This window comes from Osmia lignaria, chromosome 1, assembly GCF_051020975.1.
Source record: "Osmia lignaria lignaria isolate PbOS001 chromosome 1, iyOsmLign1, whole genome shotgun sequence".
Lineage (NCBI taxonomy): Eukaryota > Metazoa > Arthropoda > Insecta > Hymenoptera > Megachilidae > Osmia > Osmia lignaria.
The window spans coordinates 8,978,520-8,997,859 of NC_135032.1; the positions used below are offsets into that span (position 1 = coordinate 8,978,520).

Sequence of the window (19,340 nt, forward strand, 5' to 3'; positions counted from 1 at the left end):
ATAACCACGAGCAACAAGCAGCTTTTCTTACCTTCATGAGACAACGCGAGAACAGACCTAAAACGAGCACGTTCAATACAGCAGGAATTTCGAGGAATACCAATTTATTTACACATGGAACTTCCGGAAACATAAACCCGTTTCAACAACGTGCAGCTATTGCACAGAAACCATTTGCACCAATAAATTTTGGAAACAGTAATAATTATAGACCAAATAGTAATCAACCTAGGAATCAAAATCCTCAGCCTACACCTATGTCGATTAGTACGAGAAACACTAACAGACCGAATAATAACCTTAATAGGCCTAATAACAATTTTATACAACCAAGTAATAATTTTATGGCGAGACCAAATAACTTCTTCAGAAGCACAGGACCTCCGAACTTCGTAGCGGAAGAACTTCATCATCAGGAAGAACAGCAACAAAATTTAGAAAATCAGGAAGAAGTTAATCACGAAAATTTTCCACAGGACCCCGACACGAATCAAGAGATATAGTAAACCTAAATTCGATTGGAAGTTCGCCTGAACTTCCACATATTATCACGGCTGACCCGCCACTTAAAATTCTTATTGATTCAGGAGCGTCTTCATCAATTATTAATCCCGAAATAGCCTATCGCCTATTTTCCGAATATATTTTTCCATATAATTTCGAAATCAAATCAGTACATAAAGTAACAAAGGGTACACGTGCACTCACTTTTCCGATTTTACGTGAATTAGGAGACGAAACACCTATTACTTTCCTCATAGCGCAATGGCATTCTACTTACGATTGCTTAATTGGAAACAAAGACCTGCAAAAATTAGAAGCAAGTATAAACTATAAAACTCGAATATTTAGTACGACGAAGTTCGAAATAAACTATCTAAACAATATACCGGGAAAATGCGAGGCCGCTGGAACGAACCGTCATCGAGAAATAATAACACGGATAAGGACCAGCCACATGAACAGCGAGGAAAGGGATAAAATTACAAACCTATGCCATCCATATAAAGACTGCTTTTATAATGAGGATAAGAAATTATCAGCCACTAGTGCAGTTGGCCACAATATCCGAACAAAAGACGAATATCCAATTTACGTCAAAAGTTTTCGCTACCCATACCACTTAAAACAGGAAATACAAGAACAAATAAGAAAACTACTGAAAGACGAAATAATTCGTCCTAGTAATTCGCCTTATTCTTCGCCCGTCTGGATTGTACCGAAAAAGAGTGACGCAAGTGGGAAGAAGAAATGGAGAATGGTAATTGACTATCGCAAGTTAAATGACAAAACTATTGAAGATAAATACCCACTCCCGAGGATGGATGACATTTTAGAGAATTTAGGTAAATGTACCTATTTTAGTACATTGGACTTAGCCCAGGGCTTTCATCAGATCCCTGTACACGAGGGTTCCATAGAAAAAACAGCTTTTACAGTGGAAAATGGTCGTTACGAGTATTCTCGAATGCCCTTTGGGCTGAAAAATGCCCCTGCCACTTTCCAGAGGATGATGGATAAAGTTTTAAGAAAGTATCTGCACAAATTTTGTTTCGTCTACATGAATGACATTATAATATTTTCAAAATCATTGCAAGAACATTTGCAACACCTAAAACTCATATTTGATGAATTAAGAACGTATGACTTGAAAATACAACTGGATATGAGCGAATTCTTACGAAAAGAAGTACCGTTTTTGGGACATATTATCACACCTCATGGAATTAAACCAAACCCAGACAAAATTGATGCTATAATAAAGTATCCCCTTCCAACTACGCAAAAAGGGATTAAAGCATTTCTAGGACTCACCGGCTACTACCGGAAGTTTATTAGAGATTATGCAAAAATAACCAAACCCCTCACGAAAGGGCTCAAGAAAGAAGAAAAAATCGATTGCGAAGATGGGGATCTCATCGAATCATTTAATAAATGTAAAGAGTTAATCACCAATGCGCCCATATTAAAATACCGTGACTTTGAGAAACAGTTTCACATCACTTCAGACGCATCGAACGTCGCGATCGGAGCTGTCTTATCTCAAGAAGGACACCCTATATCATATTATTCAAGGACGCTGAATACAGCCAAACAAAAATACTCTACAATAGAAAAAGAGTTGCTAGCCATAGTGGAAGCATGTAGACATTTTCGACCGTACATTTATGGAAAAAAGTTCATTATCGAAACTGATCATAAGCCGCTTACTTGGCTCTGGTCTTTAAAAACGCCTAACTCCCGACTAATCCGCTGGAGGATCAAGTTAGAAGAGTACGATTACGAGGTGAAATACAAAAAGGGTTGCGAAAATAATGTAGCCGACGCTTTAAGTCGAATAGAAATAAACATCGAAGAATCAGAAGAAGATGACTCACTATCGATGTTACCTCAAGTGCCGGATGACACTCCTCTCACTATCGAAGAAGTGGATGAAATGCTAGATGATGCAACAGTCCATACCGCTGAAGAGGACCCGGTTTTCTCATTACCTATAACAGATAAAAATATTCATGCATTCAACTACAGTATAATAATTAAAGGAGGCAACGATTATCAAGTAAAAACGAATAAGGACAAACTTAAAATACAATATATAGTAAAAATTAATAAGCAAAATGCAGAAACGCAATTGCTTAAGTTTCTTAATGAAAACGTAAAACCAGATAAGCAATATGGCATTTATTTTGCAAATGAAGAATTAGGAGTTGCCACTTACAGGACATTAAAGGAACATTTCAACGAGAAATTAAAATTGATCAAAACAAATACCTGCACACCTTCGGTCAACCGAAATAGCTTTATGAAAGAACTTGAAAAATACCATAACCAAACTCATAATGGAATACAAGAAACAATAGCACATTTTAAGAGGAAACTGTACACACTTAATATGGATAGAATTATTCAAAATTATATAAATCAGTGCGAAACATGCCTTGAGCATAAATATGAAAGAAGGCCCTACGAGACAGAAACTTACGGACCCATAATTGCTAATAGACCGCTTCAACATATACACATGGACATTTTTCATTTCAATAAGGAAAAATTTCTTACCATTATAGATATTTTCTCTAAATACGCTCAAGCTTATCATTTGCCTGACGGAAATGCCACCACTATATTAAATAAACTACGACATTTCTCTTCGCATCATAATTTTCCAGATAAGATTACTACAGATAGCGGTAGCGAATTTAATTCGACCGTATTTAAAGAATTTTGCAGGGTTCATAAAATTGATTATCATCAAACCACCATTAACAGACATACGTCGAATGGACCCATAGAAAGATTACACTCTACCTTAAAGGAAAAATTAAGTATATTAATAGATCAAAACCCAAGGGAAACAACCAAAAATCACATGACTACAGCTATTCTAATATATAACCAAAGTATTCACTCCTCAACAAATTATGCCCCATTCACTCTCTTATACGGTCCCTATAAAGAATTACATAAACACATTATAGATCCCGATAGTGATACCATTGAAAAATATAACGAAATTAGAAAAAAGGAAATTTTACCGTTCTATGAAAAATTATACCAAAAACAACTACAGAAGCAACATCTACCTAATAATTCGGATGAAACGTTGGAAAGTAGGGAAATGTTCGTTAAAACGCATCAGCAACAACGCGATAAAACTGCTCCCCGTTATCAAAGGTTACTTGTAGAGAAACAACAAGGCCCCTCATTAGACTGCCATATACACGGACAGCAACGCCGCTATAACTTAAGAGATGCCAAAAGATTAAGAAAAGTCTCTTCATTTTTACAGGATGAAAATAATATTGACCCTGACGATCTCAATTATACTCGTGAAGAGTATCCAAATTAATCCAAACGCAACGCATTACAACTATCAACAAGGAATCGGAAGGATTATGGAAAATTATCACTATCTACATTTTTACATAAACATAACGTCCCTTAGACATACTTACAACAAAATCCTCATTAGTTATACCATATTATCTGGACGGGAGGAACTCAGAAATTCAAGTTTATTCAGGCAAACCGAATCCCTATGTAACGAAATTTACCAAAATCTACAACAAATTGCACCCCTAACCGAAAGGGTTAAAAGAGGATTAATAAATGGATTGGGTACAGTAATCAAGTACATTTTCGGAAACCCGGATGCTGATGATCTTGACAAAATAAACAATTATTTGACTTCGCTCGAACGCCAACAACACGAAGACATATTAACTCTTGGTAAAACAGTAAGCATTATAAATACGATAAGTAATACCATAAATGGAAACACAGAAATGATTAACAAAAATTTACAAAATCTTGCAAACGCTCTTAGTGAACAAAGTACGCGACTTGACCTCTTCGAAGCCATTATTACCCTTGTTCGAGCGTCGAACGAGTCATCTAGAAATTTCTAGATCGCTTCCTTCGTCTCTGCTGTTCGTTCCGCCGGCCTCCAGCCATCTCACTCGCTCCGTTGGCCGACGTAGCGAGCCGACTGGGCTGCTAGACCGGCGGGCGACGACGGGGACGAAGGAACCATAATATAAATATGCCGCCGCATACTTGCTTTTTCTTTATACTCGGCTTAGCGTACAAGTTTAGCAGAAATTCGAACAATCTGCTTCGGTTAGCAAGAACTGTTAAACTTTTCTTTGGATTTCTCTTTATTCAAATACAATTCTCAGAATCAAAGATCCTCCGTGATCACTTCGCACCTTTTCTATACGCGGTTGCTCCATCGGAAGGTATCGCTTCGGCACGGTCGCGCACCGGCAAAAACTTTCTTCCGAATCCGTTCCCTAACCCCTTTCCCGGTTAAGGGGCGAAACGATCAAACATTGGTCCTTCGAGCCGGATTTTTGCGGTCAACGAACGTTCTTCCACGTCGCGAGTGAGTGGTGCCAGTGACGATTTCTGGGAAATTGCGGCTGGACTCCAACGCGGGAGGATTGACTCGCCGCCTCAAGACCGGACTCCACGAACAAATCAACCAGGCCTCGGAAAAGGGAGTCAAAGGGAGAAAGATAAGTCCCATTCTTTATTTAAATCATTTCTCTTACCGTAACGGTCCTGCCGTGACGTCACCCGCTTGGGCGTTGTCTCCTGAGGTCGAGCCTGTGTTTGTAAATGCTTCGGAACGTCTTGAACTTCGAGTCAACAGTCGGTGCTTCTAACGGTTTTCGGAAACGCCCTGATCTGAAAAGGGAAGAATTACGATGCCTTCGACTGAATACGTGGATATTTTACGGGAACAGGAGGAACTCGGACGTTGGATCCAACGGTTTTGGACTAACCTTTGTAAATTGGGTAGGGAAAAAATTACGCGGGCAGTTTTGGAACAGCGTACAGGTCTCCTTGAGCGATATTGGGATGCGTTTTTAAATGGTCACCGTCAACTGTTGCGATTCAAAGAAGCCGAGGACAGTGCTTACGTAGACCAAGACCGCTTTTCTACCATCGAAGAAGCTTATCTTCAGGTCGCGGCTCAGATGGCGCAGTACCAAGAGGACCTCGCGAATGCGGGTCCCTCGTGTGGAGTACAAGCGCCTCCAGACCCGCCGGCAAAGCCGCAATTGCCAAAGATACAATTACCTACCTTCTCGGGAGACCCCCTGCAGTGGGAGAGTTTCCGAGATCTTTTCCGGAGCCTCGTTCACAGCGTTCCCAATCTTCCAGATGTACAGAAATTGCTGTACCTGAAGACGGCCTTGACCGGGGAAGCGGCGGAGGTCATCCAAAATACGCCAATCACCGATGCTGGATACCAAGGAGCCTGGGAGGATCTGGAGCAGCGGTACGGGAATTTGCGTCTTCTGTCTTTCTCGCACCACCGGGCTCTTCTCTCCTGCCCTCCCGCGCAACAGCAGTCTGCCGCGGAATTGAAAAGGCTGTTAGATACATTCAGACAATCGATCAGGGCGTACACGGCGCTAAACAAACCGGTACCTCAATGGGATGAGTGGTTTGTTTATTTCTTAAGCCAAAAATTGGACAAAACCACCCACCTGGCCTGGGAAACCTCTCTTGCTGATAGTCGTGACATCCCGTCGTTCCGACAGCTTTCTCTTTTCCTAGAAAATCGCATCCAAGCGCTGGATGCTGCTCAGGCGGCCGACCCCGTGTTGCATCCCGCAACAACCAAAGGTGCCCTGGCTAAAACAAAAAAGGAGGCGTCTGTAAAACGGTCTAATGTCGCAGTCTTAGCTGCATCGGCTAAGAGTCCCGCCCCCCGTAAGTGCCCCTCGTGTGCAGGAAATCATAACTTTGCTTATTGTTCTAAGCTAAAGGCGCTCCCACCACGGCGCCGGAAGGAGCGAGCGCAACAACTACAGGCGTGTTTTAACTGCTTGACTGTTGGCCACGACTCGAACAAGTGCCCATCCAGCCAAGTCTGCTTAGCGTGCGGCAACAAGCACCACACGCTCCTCCATGATGCGATGGCGAGTCCCGCTAAGAGTGCACCCACGGCCAAAGGAGACGCTCCAACATCTCCACCGCCAGCGGTTTTTTCCGACATCGAAGAAAAAAACGTAGCTGCCTCCTTCGCCTGTTCAGCTACCACTCGACCCGCCGCGCTCTTAGCAACGGCCAAGGTGAGGGTGGAGGCACCATCAGGGGAACACCTAGAGGTCAGAGCCCTGCTAGACACCGGTTCGGACACGTCGCTGGTATCGGGTTGGGTAGCTCAAGCGCTCCGTTTGCCACGGCGGGCGGTTAGCGTCGCCATCTCAGGAGTACAGGAGAATGAGAGTGGACTGGCGAAAAGCGAAGTTTCCTTTTCTTTGCGCTCTCGTCTGGACCCCAGCTTTCACTTGTCGGTTCGTGCGTTGGTGCTGCGGAAACTGACGGCGTTGCTCCCAGCTCGAGCAGTGCAACCACAGTCTTGGCCGCACCTTCAAGGAGTGGTTCTCGCCGATCCTGAATATGGAGTACCCTCTCGTGTTGACTTGATCCTAGGAGCTGATATTTGTGGAGTTTTGTTACAGGACGAGTCGAGGGTTGGACCGATGGGTACCCCAACGGCGCGGCGTACGCCTCTTGGGTGGGTACTGATGGGCCCTGTCTCTGATGCCAAAGGACCTAGCAGCAAGGCAGTCGTCCACAGCCTTCATTGCCAAACGGACGACTCAACGAATAGGCTGCTTCGGCGCTTTTGGGAGCTCGAGGAGCTACACGAACAGCCCCCGTTATCACCCGAGGACCGAGAATGTGAGCGGCACTTTCGAGAGACGCACTATCGGGACGAAACAGGCCGCTACTCGGTGCACCTACCTTTCAAATTGGATCCAAGCCTCGCCCTGAAGCCCAGCAGATCGACGGCGCTAAAGCTGCTGCTCAGCTGTGAGCGCAAGTTGGCGTCCAACGAAGCCTGGCGAGACAAGTACTCGCAGTTCATGGACGAGTACGCGGCCTTGAGTCACATGGAGGCGGTACCGGAATCTGCGGTTCAGGATCCAGCCTACTATCTACCGCACCATGCTGTGGCGAAGCGATACGACCCTACTGGCAAAATCAGGGTCGTCTTCAATGCCTCCTTTCGCACCGCCACGGGATCCTCTCTCAACGACTGCCTGCTGTCTGGACCGAAACTACAGTCAGACCTCTGGATGATTTTAACACGATGGCGCCTTTTTCGAGTAGTATTTACCTCGGATATTGTTAAAATGTTTCGGCAGATTCGAGTAGACCCGGCGGACGCAGACTGGACCAGGATACTTTGGCGCTCCAGACCCGATCAACCTGTACAAGACTTCAGGCTCAAGACCGTCACCTATGGCACAGCCTGCGCGCCCTTCCTTGCGCTGCGGGTGTTGGTCCAACTAGCGGCAGACGAAGAGGAGCGTTTTCCGCTGGGAGCGGTCGCAATTCGTCGGCATTCGTATGTGGATGATATCCTTGCCGGAGCCGACGACGAGGAAGCAGCTCTGGAATTACGACGACAGGTCATCTCCATCCTGCAATCGGGAGGCTTCGATCTGAGTAAATGGGCATCGAATAAGCCGAGCTTACAGGAAGCGGAAGAAAGTCAAGCCTGCGTGTTCCAGGACCACACTGGAGTCAGTACCTTGGGAGTCGTCTGGAGGCCAACCACGGACACCTTCTCCTTGCGTGTCCTTCCACCCCTCAAAGAGCCCTCCCGATACACAAAAAGGCGTATCCTCTCGGAAGTAGCCAGTCTCTTCGACCCCTTGGGATGGGCGGCCCCTGTTTTAATTTTCGCAAAGATTCTCATGCAGGACCTCTGGATAATTGGCGCAGAGTGGGATGAGGACTTACCTGACCAACTGCTTTCCGCATGGAAAACCTTCCGGACGACGCTGAGCCAACTCGATGCTTTGGCCATTCCTCGCTGGACGAACTACTCAGCAGACTCGGCGCAACTGGATCTGCACGGGTTCTGCGATGCCTCCCAGCGAGCTTATGCAGCCGTCGTCTACCTGCGAGTGTCCAAGGGAGAAGTCAGCGTGACCACACTGCTTGTGGCAAAAACCAAGGTCGCTCCGGTCAAAGCCGTTAGCATACCACGCCTGGAATTATGCGGCGCCGTGCTTCTTTCCAAATTAATTGCGGAAGTACAAAGGGGATTGAACGTACCAGCAACCATCACGGCTTGGACGGACTCTAGCGTTACCCTCCACTGGATCCGAGGGCATGCCTCGACCTGGAAGCCGTTTGTTGCTCACAGAGTAGCCACTGTGCAGTCCAATGTTCCGCCTCAAAATTGGAGACACGTGGCTACCAAACACAACCCTGCGGACTTGGCAACAAGAGGGATAACGCCGTCGGAGCTCCTATCGTCGCAGCTTTGGTGGAGGGGACCCTCCTGGCTCATCAACCCCCCCGATCAGTGGCCTGCATCACCACTAGGAAAGGTTGAGGAGGCCGACTTGGAGCAGGGCCGAGTACAAATCTACCTAGCAAAGGAAAACGAGGAGGACGATCTCTTAACAAGGTTTTCAAGCTTGACACGCCTAACTGCCGTTATTGCTCTCTGCTTTAGATTTCATCGACTTACAAGGAAGCTGACCACCGAAACCGGGTTCATCCGGGCTTCGGAGCGAGACGCTGCTCTGCGGATCGCTATCGGCCTAGCACAGAAGTCCAACTTCCACGCAGAGGTCGACCAGCTCCGGCAGCACAAAGAGGTACGGCGATCGTCGACCCTCATCGCCTTGAGGCCCTTCCTGGATGACCAAGGGCTGCTACGCGTCGGAGGCCGCCTGGACCAAGCCTCCCTTCCCTATAATGAGAGGCACCCTTACATCATCGGGAAGAAAAATCCGTTGGCTACTCTTTTGGTGCGAGATGCCCATCTCCGTACTTTACACGGAGGACCACAACTCACCAGGAGCCTGCTGGCGCGACGCTACTGGATCATCCATGGCCGCTCTCTAGTGCGAGACGTCATTAAGGGGTGCGTAAAATGTGCTCGCTACAGTGGAAGGCCGACCACGCAGTTGATGGGCCCCTTACCGATCGAGCGCATCACTCCCCGCCGACCCTTCCTTTCTACGGGAGTGGACTACGCAGGACCGGTGAAGCTGCGAACATCACCAGGAAGAGGACACAAATCCTACAAGGGATATATAGCGCTGTTCATTTGCCTTAGTACTCGCGCGATTCATCTGGAAGCTGTCTCAGATCTTACCTCTGCCTCATTCCTAGCCGCTTTTCGCAGGTTCATCAGTCGCCGAGGCCGCTGCGCCACGATGTTGAGCGATAATGGGACCGTCTTCCACGGAGCGGACCGGGAGTTGCGCAACATGTTCCGCGGCGCTTCCGCCTTCTACCTAAACGCCGCAGCTTCGCTGGCAGCCGAAGGCACGGATTGGAGCTTCATCCCTCCGTATGCTCCGCACTTCGGGGGCCTATGGGAGGCAGGAGTTAGAACGGTTAAACATCATTTGCGAAGAATCGTCGAAAACGCCACGCTTACCTTCGAGGAGATGACGACGCTTCTGTGCCAGGTGGAAGCTTGCGTAAATTCACGGCCGCTACATCCACTTTCCGACGACCCCTCGGACCTGTCGGCATTAACACCCGGACACTTTTTAATCGGTGAACCCACTTGTATCGTTCCGGATCCAGAATCCGACTCGCATGATATTTCTCTTATTTCGCGCTGGCGACAAATATCTGCATTACGTTCTCACTTTTGGCACAGGTGGAGGCGGGAATATCTGCAGCATTTGCAGCAACTTCCCAAGTGGCGTCAGCAGAAGGAGAACCTGAAGCTGGGGACGCTAGTGTTACTACGCGACGAGTTGCAACCACCGGCAAAATGGCCGATGGGCCGGGTTGAAGCCCTTCATCCAGGGCCAGATGGACGAGTAAGAGTAGCCACCTTGAAAACTACTAGCGGTTCCGTCACCAGACCAATCGTCAAGTTGTGCCCCCTCCCGGTGCCCTCTGCTGACGTCACTTCACCTACTTCCACGTAAATTTTCCGTTTCGCGCGTGGAGAAAAAATTTATATCGTCATGGCGGGCGGTTTGACGCCGGAATCGATTTAATCACTTATATATGTTCTTTAGTATAATTACTTACCTTTGTATTACGTTAGTTGTAAGTCTTTAATTTTTATGCACCTAGCACTGTGTTCAACGGTTTGATGCACGTAACTTTACGGTTCACATTAAGGTTAGCTTTATGAATGGATTTGTTTGATGCATGAGTGCTTCTTGCTTTCTGCTTCTTTGCCGTCCAAAGAAGGCGGGCGGTATGTTCGAGCGTCGAACGAGTCATCTAGAAATTTCTAGATCGCTTCCTTCGTCTCTGCTGTTCGTTCCGCCGGCCTCCAGCCATCTCTCTCGCTCCGTTGGCCGACGTAGCGAGCCGACTGGGCTGCCAGACCGGCGGGCGACGACGGGGACGAGGGAACCATAATATAAATATGCCGCCGCATACTTGCTTTTCTTATATACTCGGCTTAGCGTACAAGTTTAGCAGAAATTCGAACAATCTGCTTCGGTTGGCAAGAACTGTTAAACTTTTCTTTGGATTTCGCTTTATTCAAATACAATTCTCAGAATCAAAGATCCTGCGTGATCACTTCGCACCCTTTTCTATACGCGGTTGCTCCATCGGAAGATATCGCTTCGGCAAGGTCGCGCACCGGCAAAAACTTTCTGCCAAATCCGTTCTCTAACCCCTTTCCCGGTTAAGGGGCGAAACGATCAAACAGTATGTTTATAGTAGTATGTGTGGGCCGCGTCCTGCGGTAATGCAATACAGGTGCGACCCGTGTCGGAGTCGGAGCAAGCTCCGAAATCCGACCGTTTTCAAAAATGAGATTAATATTCTGACTCCCCAATGGGGAGTGTATCAGATATTAAGCTGATAAGAACAGATAGCGCTTTATTTTAACAATTAATGTTTCCCCAGAGGCGAACCTCTGGGGGGTATATATACATCAGTCTAGGGCGTAGCCCTTCAGAAACAATAGGCAGAAAAAAATAATCTAGTGCAGCGGGTACATTTTCCCGTTGCATGCGTCGCGTTTATCGTATCGAGCGAGGTTCGCCATTTAAATATTAAAAAGAAGGAGCTATTGGCCCGCTTATGTCTTCTTTTAAAGTAGTTATTAGTTGTGTGCAAGTGCATGAGAATAAATATAAATAGTAATAAATGTAAATATAGGTATTGATGCACACGTATAGCATAAATATAGTATAGATATACGCGTAGATTACGAGTATAGTTATTAAATAGATATAGATATGACTAGAAAATTATTAGATCCAGCCATGAGCATAAGTAAAAGAAGACAGTAAAAACAGAAATAGCGCAAGTAGAGTAAGGAGAAGTAGCATATAGAACACCGAGTAGAGCCTGGGCTAGGTGGGTTGGCAAAACAGAAGAAGAAGAATGAAATAATGAAGAAAAAAAAAAAAAGAAAGGAGAACGAAAAGAAGAGAAAAAGAGAAACAAGCATATTACGTGTACTTTACTCTCGGTGTTCATGCCTGAGGAGGAGATGAGGGTACGCGGGCCTCGCCTTCCATTTCGTCGACGTTGCCCCTGTTATTGTCATTATGGTACTCAGTACTGGACACCGTGTACTGTCTAATTCCCGAGACATGCTCAACGTACATGTCTCGGGACCACGCGATTGTCTCAGCTATCATTAGTTTACGCATTAAAGAAGCGTATCGCGGCGATATTCTTAGTAATTCAAGGAGGAACTCGTTCCCCGGATCCCAGGCGCCCAGGGCGCCAACGATAAATGCATCTAAATAAACTTTGTAACCGCGCCCTTTCAGAGAATCTGCGAGATCTTTGTATTTATTAATTTTCTCTGTGCGTGCGTCTGCGATGGCCTGCATCGTGTTTTCGAAGGGCACGGTTACATCGACCAGTACTATAGTCCTCGACGCTTCGTGCGTGACGACGATGTCCGGGCGAAGCGCCGTGGACTCTCCAGTCGCCCCGGGAATACGCCTGTTGACCCGGATCTCACCAGGGAGCCGGATCGCCCTACTCAACCTCGAGACGAGGTTGTCGTGCCGTCTCTGCCTGGCGGCAGAATGAGGGCCGCAGTGGCAGAGCACATGAGGAAGGCTTTCCAGCGTGTATCCGCATCGCCTGCAGCGCTTATCATCGCTCCCCCATCGACGGGCTCCGTTTAACGGGAGCACGTCGAGGCGGGCGCGATGAATAAACCTCCAATCAGCGAAGCGGATAAACGCACCACCCCTCATGAAGCGATTGCTCGCCGCATGTTGGGTGGTTGCCTGGAAAGCCTTTCCTTGGTCCGGCTTCCGAAGAAGCGAGGACAGGTAGTGCTCCGTCACTGCGGCCCTCATCCTGGTGATGACGTGTGCCTTGGCTTGAGGCGGCACGACCACCCGACGTCCATTTCGGGACTCCATCACAACCGCGAGCTCAGCTCGATCATCGCACCACTCCCAGCGAAAACCGAGACGCGCTCCAGACCTCAGCGCAGCGGATCGCACCCTCGACCAAAACGACGAACGACCCGTCGTTGGTCTTGACCAGTCCCCGGCCAAAGAGCCCGACAGGTACTGGGCAAGATCCCGACCAGTCGGAGCCCGGCAAAGCTTCTCGCTCGCGGCAGCTTCCAGCGAGTACCTCGCGATGTTAGCCACGACCGTGTCACCCGCATTCAGCATCCTGAATGCGTGAGCCACGGCCGTAACCTCCGCGAGGTCGGCTATCGGAGGGAGTCCACACCCTCCCAGTGACGGGGGAATGTGGACCACCTCCGGGCTAGCCCGCTGGGGCAGGTTAAGCCATAGCTTGACCGTCCGCTTGATAGCCTTGTCGAGCTCCGACAGGGCCATTCGTCGCATGTTGGCTCCCCTAAGCAGGAAATCGAGACGGGGGACAATGAATGTCGCCACCGTCTCGATCTTCTGCCAGGGGGCGAGCAGTGACTGGTCCACCGCGCCCAGGTCCTCTAACACGCCACGGATCGTGGTGTAGGGCGTCTGATCGAGCTGAACCCCGGTTGGGACCCCTAGATGCTGGTAGGGCTCACCTTTTCCCAGAGCCGGAACGGGTTCCTCCTGGATACAGTACACGGTGTCCAGTACGTCGTCCCGGCCTCGTAAATGTAGAGTAGCACATTTCTTCGCGTTGAAGGCGAGACCCAAGTTGCTGGCAGTAACTTCAACGTTGTGCAGCATATCCCTCATCTCCTCCTCGTATGTCGCCAGCAGTGTGAGGTCATCCGCGTAGGCGAGCTCCTCGACCGTTTCACCCGCGATCTCATAGCCACCGGTCGATTCCTCGGCCACGCGGAGTAGGGGCTCAATTGCAAGATTGAACAGGATGGGGCTGAGGGGGCATCCCTGTTTTACCCCTGATTGGATGGGGATTTTTTCCGTGTATCCCTCAGAGGTGCGGACCCTCGTCGCACAGTCTGTGTACAGACTGGCGACGATATTTGTGATCGCCCGCGGTGCTCCGGCGTTGGAGAGCGACTCCAAGATAGTGGCGTGCGGGATCGATCCAAAGGCATTGGAAAGATCCAGCCACGCCACCACCAGTTCCCCCTTCTTCCTCCGAGCGTCGGCGATGCATTCCTGCAGCACGAAGTTGTGCTCAAGGCACCCCTCGTACGGCAGGAAGCCCTTTTGGCCTCGTGAGAGCCGTCGGTTAAGTACGGCGCAGTGAGTGAGGCGGTCGGCCATTACAGCGGCGAAGAGTTTGGGCAGGGTATCGCCCATCGCGAGAGGTCTCCAGTTCGACAAGTCATCCCGGTCACCCTTCTTATGAATAAGAACGGTGTTGGACTCCTTCCAGACGCGCGGAATATGCTCCATCTTGAGACAGGCGTTAAACAACGCCGTTAAGAGCGTGGCGCCTGGGTCGACATCGCGCAAATCACCGTAGGTTACGCCGTCGGGACCCGGAGAAGATTTCTTCATCCGGTCCAGGCGGCGACTCACCTCGGCGGCCGTACATGCCGACACCAGAGCGTCACATTCCTGTGCTGTCTCGTAATGGATAGTCGGGAGGGGCCCCGCACGATTCCGAGGAGCGTACATTTCTGTGAAGTGTCGCTGGACTACGTCCTTCGACACTTCACAGTGTGGGGAGGACCCTTTCAGGACCTCCCGCACCGCACGCTTCCGGTTCGCACGGAACAAGCGCTGGATGCGCGTCGCCACCCGAACATATTCCTCGCGGTTGGTAGGAGTACCGGTCGTCGTCGAGCTGTCCCTCGGACGGCGAGACTCACCCTCCCTCCTCGCAACCGCTTGTGGCCGGCCACCCCTCCCACTGGTGGCTGAATTTGCGGCCCGCTCGGTATCCACGGCCCGATGCTTAACGAAGAACTCCGCCACTTTCGCAGCGAAGTCCTCCAGCGCCTGAAGCGTCGCCACCGTTTCAGCTTCCTCAACGAGACCTGCCCTTTCGATGCCTATCGCTGCCCTCGTGCTCCTACGGAGCACTTCGGGTCGGTCGGCACCGCGGGTTGGTTCGTCGGGTCGGCCGGCGTGTGGGACGGCATCAGGGAGCCGTGTGTCCCGATGCGGGTCGCGCCCTCTCCGGGATCCCCGGCGCTCAGGTGAAGGCGGGGGGGTCACTGTCCCTCGCCGGTGCGTCGCGGGCGTCCGTGGGGCCCGACCTCTGGGGGGTACTCCTCCTGTAATCTGTTCGCGGGTTCTCGTGTTACTGGTTCCCCCTCGGCCCCTCCTGCTCTGCCCATTCGTGCTGAAAACAGAGCCCCGGTTTGACCCGGGGCAATTAGTCACACTGCTGGCGACGTTACTTATTCTAGGACGATCACAATCACATTGACTAGAATTATTGTTAAAATCGATAGGACTAGTAGCCCTATCGATAGTCAGTGGCCTGCTTGGAGGCCCCTGTTTTGCCCCCGTAGGGGTCCTTACCACGAGTGGCTCCCGGACCACTTCCTCTTCTTGTACATGTTGCCGTGGCTGCCGCGTCGGCGTCTTCGGTGGCGGGGTCGTCATAACTCCCTCCTCTTCCTGCCGTCCAGCCCTTCTCCTCGTTTTCCACGGCACGACGTCCCGCCAGCCCCCTACATCCTCTTCCTCCCCTAGTCTTCTTTCCTTCTCCTTTTCCTTTTCTTTATCCTTTTCCTTATCCGGCGCCGCAGTGACCGCTGGCGACGCCTCGGCTATAGCTGGGAGGATCAACCTCCTCCCGGGGCGCCCTGTAGTGGGGGACGGTAGGGTGGTAGGTCCGTCCCCCCTCGTCGTCTTCTCTTGTGTCGACCCGGGCGATAGAGTTTTCGCCCGGGTGCTTCTCCTTGTTACAGGGCGCTCTTCTGGTGTCCTTGAGGTGGCCACGTCGTTCACCGTCGCAGAGCCCATGGATGTTGGTGGGCTCTTCCTCATCTTGGTCGCCTGTCTTGTCCTGGGGGGGGTCCGAGGGGGCTCTGTGGTTGCCCTGGCAGCCCGCGCTCTGGTCGTCGGCGCGGACTCCAGGAGCACCGTGTCCTCTTGAATCCTTTTCTTGATCCCCCTCGGTGAGGCTCCCCCCCCGCTCCTTCTTGTGGCGACGGTGACGACGGCCACCGGTTTGCTATAAACCGAGGTCGTCGTTAAGGTCAGTGTCCCCGCCGTCGCGAAAGTGCACGTCGCCGTCACTGGCCTGGTGGGGGGCGCTTGGGTGGTGGATGCGCCCCCGGCTTCCTCTTGTTTCGATACGGGCGGGAGGGAGGTTGCCCGTGCCATCCTCCGGGTGGTCATCGTTGTAGTGACGGTCGACGTGCCCCTAGTCACTTCTGCATACGTGACGGCGGGGGTCACCTTCCTTGCAGCGGTGATGGTTCGTTGGGGCGGGCCAGGTTGAGGAGGCTCCGTTGTGGCCCGGGTGCTCCTTATCTTCGTCCCCGGGCTCTTTTCCTTCACTTTTAGTGGAGGGGTTAGGGTGGAGGTTACCCCCCCACTTGGCCTCCTCATTGACGCTGGCCCGCCGCTGGTCCTCTTAGCGGCGCCGGTCCCCGCTGGCGGTGTAGTCAGGTCAATGGTCGGCGGGGTGGCGGGACTCCCCGTAGACGGAGGTCGTCCATCGGCGGGGCTAGACGGCGTCCCGCTCTTTCTGATGGTCGTCGTTGTCGCTGTCGCAGTTTTCTTGATTGCCCAGCCCGTCAAAAGATTTCTCCCCGTCACCGAAGCAGTGATCGTGGGCTTCTTTTTCGGCGCAGTCCTTGTTTTGGCAGCCACGGTGGTCCGGAAGTTGGTTAGGGCAGCTTTAGCGGCGCGCGTTAGCGCGCCTCCACTCGTGGCAGTCCCTGCCGCTTTCATCGGGGGCGGAGAGGGCCTCTGCGTCAGCTCGGCTATAGCCGCGTCGGTGGGTCGCTCCTCGGCTGAATCCCCCCCAGTCGAGAGTGCACCGCCGCTGGTTCTCCCCGCTGGGGCAGATGACCGCGTCCCAGCGGCACGAGGCACCGCACTATTCGCATGGGAGTCTGCGTGGTGCTTCCTCACCTTCTTCAGCGCATAAGCACTGTCGTCGGTGAAGAAGCATACCCCGCAGACCCACCTTCTGCTAGCGCCATGATGGTGGAGACGCAGATGCTTGCCAAGGTCCTCGTGCCGCTGGTACACGGCCACCCTCATTCGGGACGGGGGTGCCCCTTCATTACAGAAGGGGCACGGAAAGGTTTCTGGTGGGGGGAAGGTTATAATGACTTCGTTGCCCCGGGCGGTGCAACTCGGCTGGGGGTTCGTTGTCGAAGTCATGTTAATATATATATATAATAGAATAAATAAATAAATAAATCAATAAAATAGAATAGTCAATTAAGTAAAATAGAACGATAAATACTAATATAAAATGCAGGGACTCCCGAGTCAGTGGTTAAAACCTAGTGCTAGAGAATAAATAGGTAAAATAAAGTAAAGAAGTAAAATAAGATAAAAGAAAGAGAACTAAAATCGAGGAATAAAACGGGAATATATACCTAAATGATAGGTATATACGTCGCGAAGATAAAAATAAAATAAAAGAAAATAAATAAAACAAAAGTAAAATCAAAATAAATAAAAAAGAAATAAAAGATAAAAACCTTAATCTAGTGACTAGATTAGATCGAAAAATAAAAGAAGCAAAAACGAACGAAACGAAAGGACGACCGTGCGAGTCGCTCTCCGCGATAATTTGCAAATTAAATCTGCAGATTACCGCACACAGGGGACTAAACTGTGGATATCGAGTTACACAAGTTGTAAAGGGACCCGTGTACCTCGATAATTGATCGGAAAAAAGCTAATTACTCTACTGCAAATAGAAAAATTTCTAGCTAAATAGCTAGAATAATGGAATAAAGTCTACCCGTAACGGTCTAAATGTCTATATTTAGCCTATACGGGAGCACAAAAACTACAGCAAAAAGTGGATTTCGGCAAGTCGGTTAGTGGGACAAACAGCTGTTATCGGTTTAAACGACCAGCGTTCTCACGGATAACAGCTAAACATAGAATCAAAACAGAGCAAACGCGAGCAAAGCCGCACCGGAATCGGATACGGCGCGAAAGGGTTTCGATATATCGAAACAGTCCGCCTGGAGTCGACAGCGCTTTGCCTGCTCCAGGTGGCACCACTCTACAGTACGCAACACTACAAAAAACCACCACCAGACTCCCAAGCTCCACTTACCGCGCAGTCAGTCGCCGCTGTGCTGAGCGAGTCGCACCGCCGTTGGAAAAGCCAACGCGATCGCGGATAAAAGAAAATAAAAATACAAAAAAAGACTAGGGAAAAGAGAAGAGGAGTCAGAATATTTTAAAAGAAAGAAATAGAAAAGAAAATATGTTTATAGTAGTATGTGTGGGCCGCGTCCTGCGGTAATGCAATACAGGTGCGACCCGTGTCGGAGTCGGAGCAAGCTCCGAAATCCGACCGTTTTCAAAAATGAGATTAATATTCTGACTCCCCAATGGGGAGTGTATCAGATATTAAGCTGATAAGAACAGATAAAGCGCTTTATTTTAACATTTGATGTTTCCCCAGGGACTTGTCCCTGAGGGATGTTCTTACAGCAGTCTTGGGCGTAGCCCTTCAGGTGGTATGATATAGTGGGATATTCTAATGCAGCGGGAACATTCTCCCATTGCATACGTCGCGTTCATAATATATTATAAAAGTCACCATTCGAGTATTATAAAGAAGGGACTAATAGCCCGAGGAGATCTTCTTTTTAATGTAGTTCTTAAGTACTATGCGCTAGATGTAATGATAGATCTATTTTCGAGCATAGATAGACCTATATGAAAATATGAAAATAAACATAGATATAGATATAGATATAAGAATAAATGCATATATAAGGTGTAAATATAAGCTTGCATATAAATATAGAGCAGGTATAGGCATGACTAGAGATTAAGCATAGCCATGCATATGCATACGAAGAATGGGTGCAGAGGGAGAAGACAACACATAGACACCGAGTAAAGATTTAGCTATGGAGAGGATAGAATACAGTATTATAGATTAAAGAATCAGCAAGCGAAGAAAGAAAAGAAAGAAAAAGAAAGAGTAGCTAGAAAAGAAGCCAGATATGTTGTAAACATTTTACTCGGTGTTCAGCTGCGAGGAGGAGATGCGGAATCACGGGCCTCGCCTTCCAATTCATCGGAATTGACTCTATTGTTATCAGTACTGGACACCGTGTACTGTCTAATTCCCGAGACATGCTCAACGTACATGTCTCGGGACCACGCGATTGTCTCAGCTATCATTAGTTTACGCATTAAAGAAGCGTATCGCGGCGATATTCTTAGTAATTCAAGGAGGAACTCGTTCCCCGGATCCCAGGCGCCCAGGGCGCCCACAATGAAAGCGTCCAAGTATACCCTGTAACCGCGCCCTTTCAGAGAATCTGCGAGATCTTTGTATTT

At 49.4% G+C, this 19,340-nt stretch overlaps 1 protein-coding gene, 2 long non-coding RNA genes, 1 other non-coding gene and 1 pseudogene across 6 annotated transcripts; 1 reads left to right on the plus strand and 4 right to left on the minus strand.

The window, feature by feature from the left end:
* Nucleotides 1–5,210: 5,210 nt before the first annotated feature.
* On the plus strand, nucleotides 5,211–7,885 carry LOC117611284 (uncharacterized). The gene is made up of 2 exons (XM_076688456.1): nucleotides 5,211–7,500; nucleotides 7,671–7,885. Exons 1-2 carry the CDS (start codon nucleotides 5,211–5,213, stop codon nucleotides 7,883–7,885), a joined length of 2,505 nt encoding a protein of 834 aa, XP_076544571.1.
* LOC143305260 (uncharacterized) lies at nucleotides 7,758–8,903 on the minus strand. 3 transcript variants are annotated; one of them, XR_013062130.1, is made up of 4 exons: nucleotides 8,590–8,903; nucleotides 8,272–8,432; nucleotides 8,060–8,199; nucleotides 7,758–7,949 (listed from the first exon to the last, which is right to left on the minus strand). It is a non-coding gene; the product is annotated as an uncharacterized LOC143305260 (long non-coding RNA). The 3 variants fall into 3 exon arrangements; XR_013062129.1 differs by having other exon boundaries at nucleotides 7,758–7,970; XR_013062127.1 differs by having other exon boundaries at nucleotides 7,758–7,919; nucleotides 8,005–8,199.
* A 195-nt stretch (nucleotides 8,904–9,098) lies between these two features.
* On the minus strand, nucleotides 9,099–10,229 carry LOC143305297 (uncharacterized). Its single transcript, XR_013062162.1, has 4 exons — nucleotides 9,932–10,229; nucleotides 9,644–9,863; nucleotides 9,341–9,568; nucleotides 9,099–9,235 (listed from the first exon to the last, which is right to left on the minus strand). It is a non-coding gene; the product is annotated as an uncharacterized LOC143305297 (long non-coding RNA).
* Nucleotides 10,230–11,193: 964 nt separating this feature from the next.
* LOC143305378 (U2 spliceosomal RNA) lies at nucleotides 11,194–11,386 on the minus strand. Its single transcript, XR_013062255.1, has one exon. It is a non-coding gene; the product is annotated as a U2 spliceosomal RNA (small nuclear RNA).
* Nucleotides 11,387–18,262: 6,876 nt separating this feature from the next.
* LOC117606377 (U2 spliceosomal RNA) lies at nucleotides 18,263–18,440 on the minus strand (annotated as a pseudogene).
* Nucleotides 18,441–19,340: the final 900 nt, after the last annotated feature.

Bases quoted from the DNA above. Each gene is read 5' to 3' on its own strand.
- LOC117611284 (XM_076688456.1), top strand. From the start codon at position 5,211: ATGCCTTCGACTGAATACGTGGATATTTTACGGGAACAGGAGGAACTC. The intron at 7,501-7,670 runs GCAAAATCAGGG...ATGTTTCGGCAG, and splicing joins GAAGCGATACGACCCTACTG to ATTCGAGTAGACCCGGCGGA.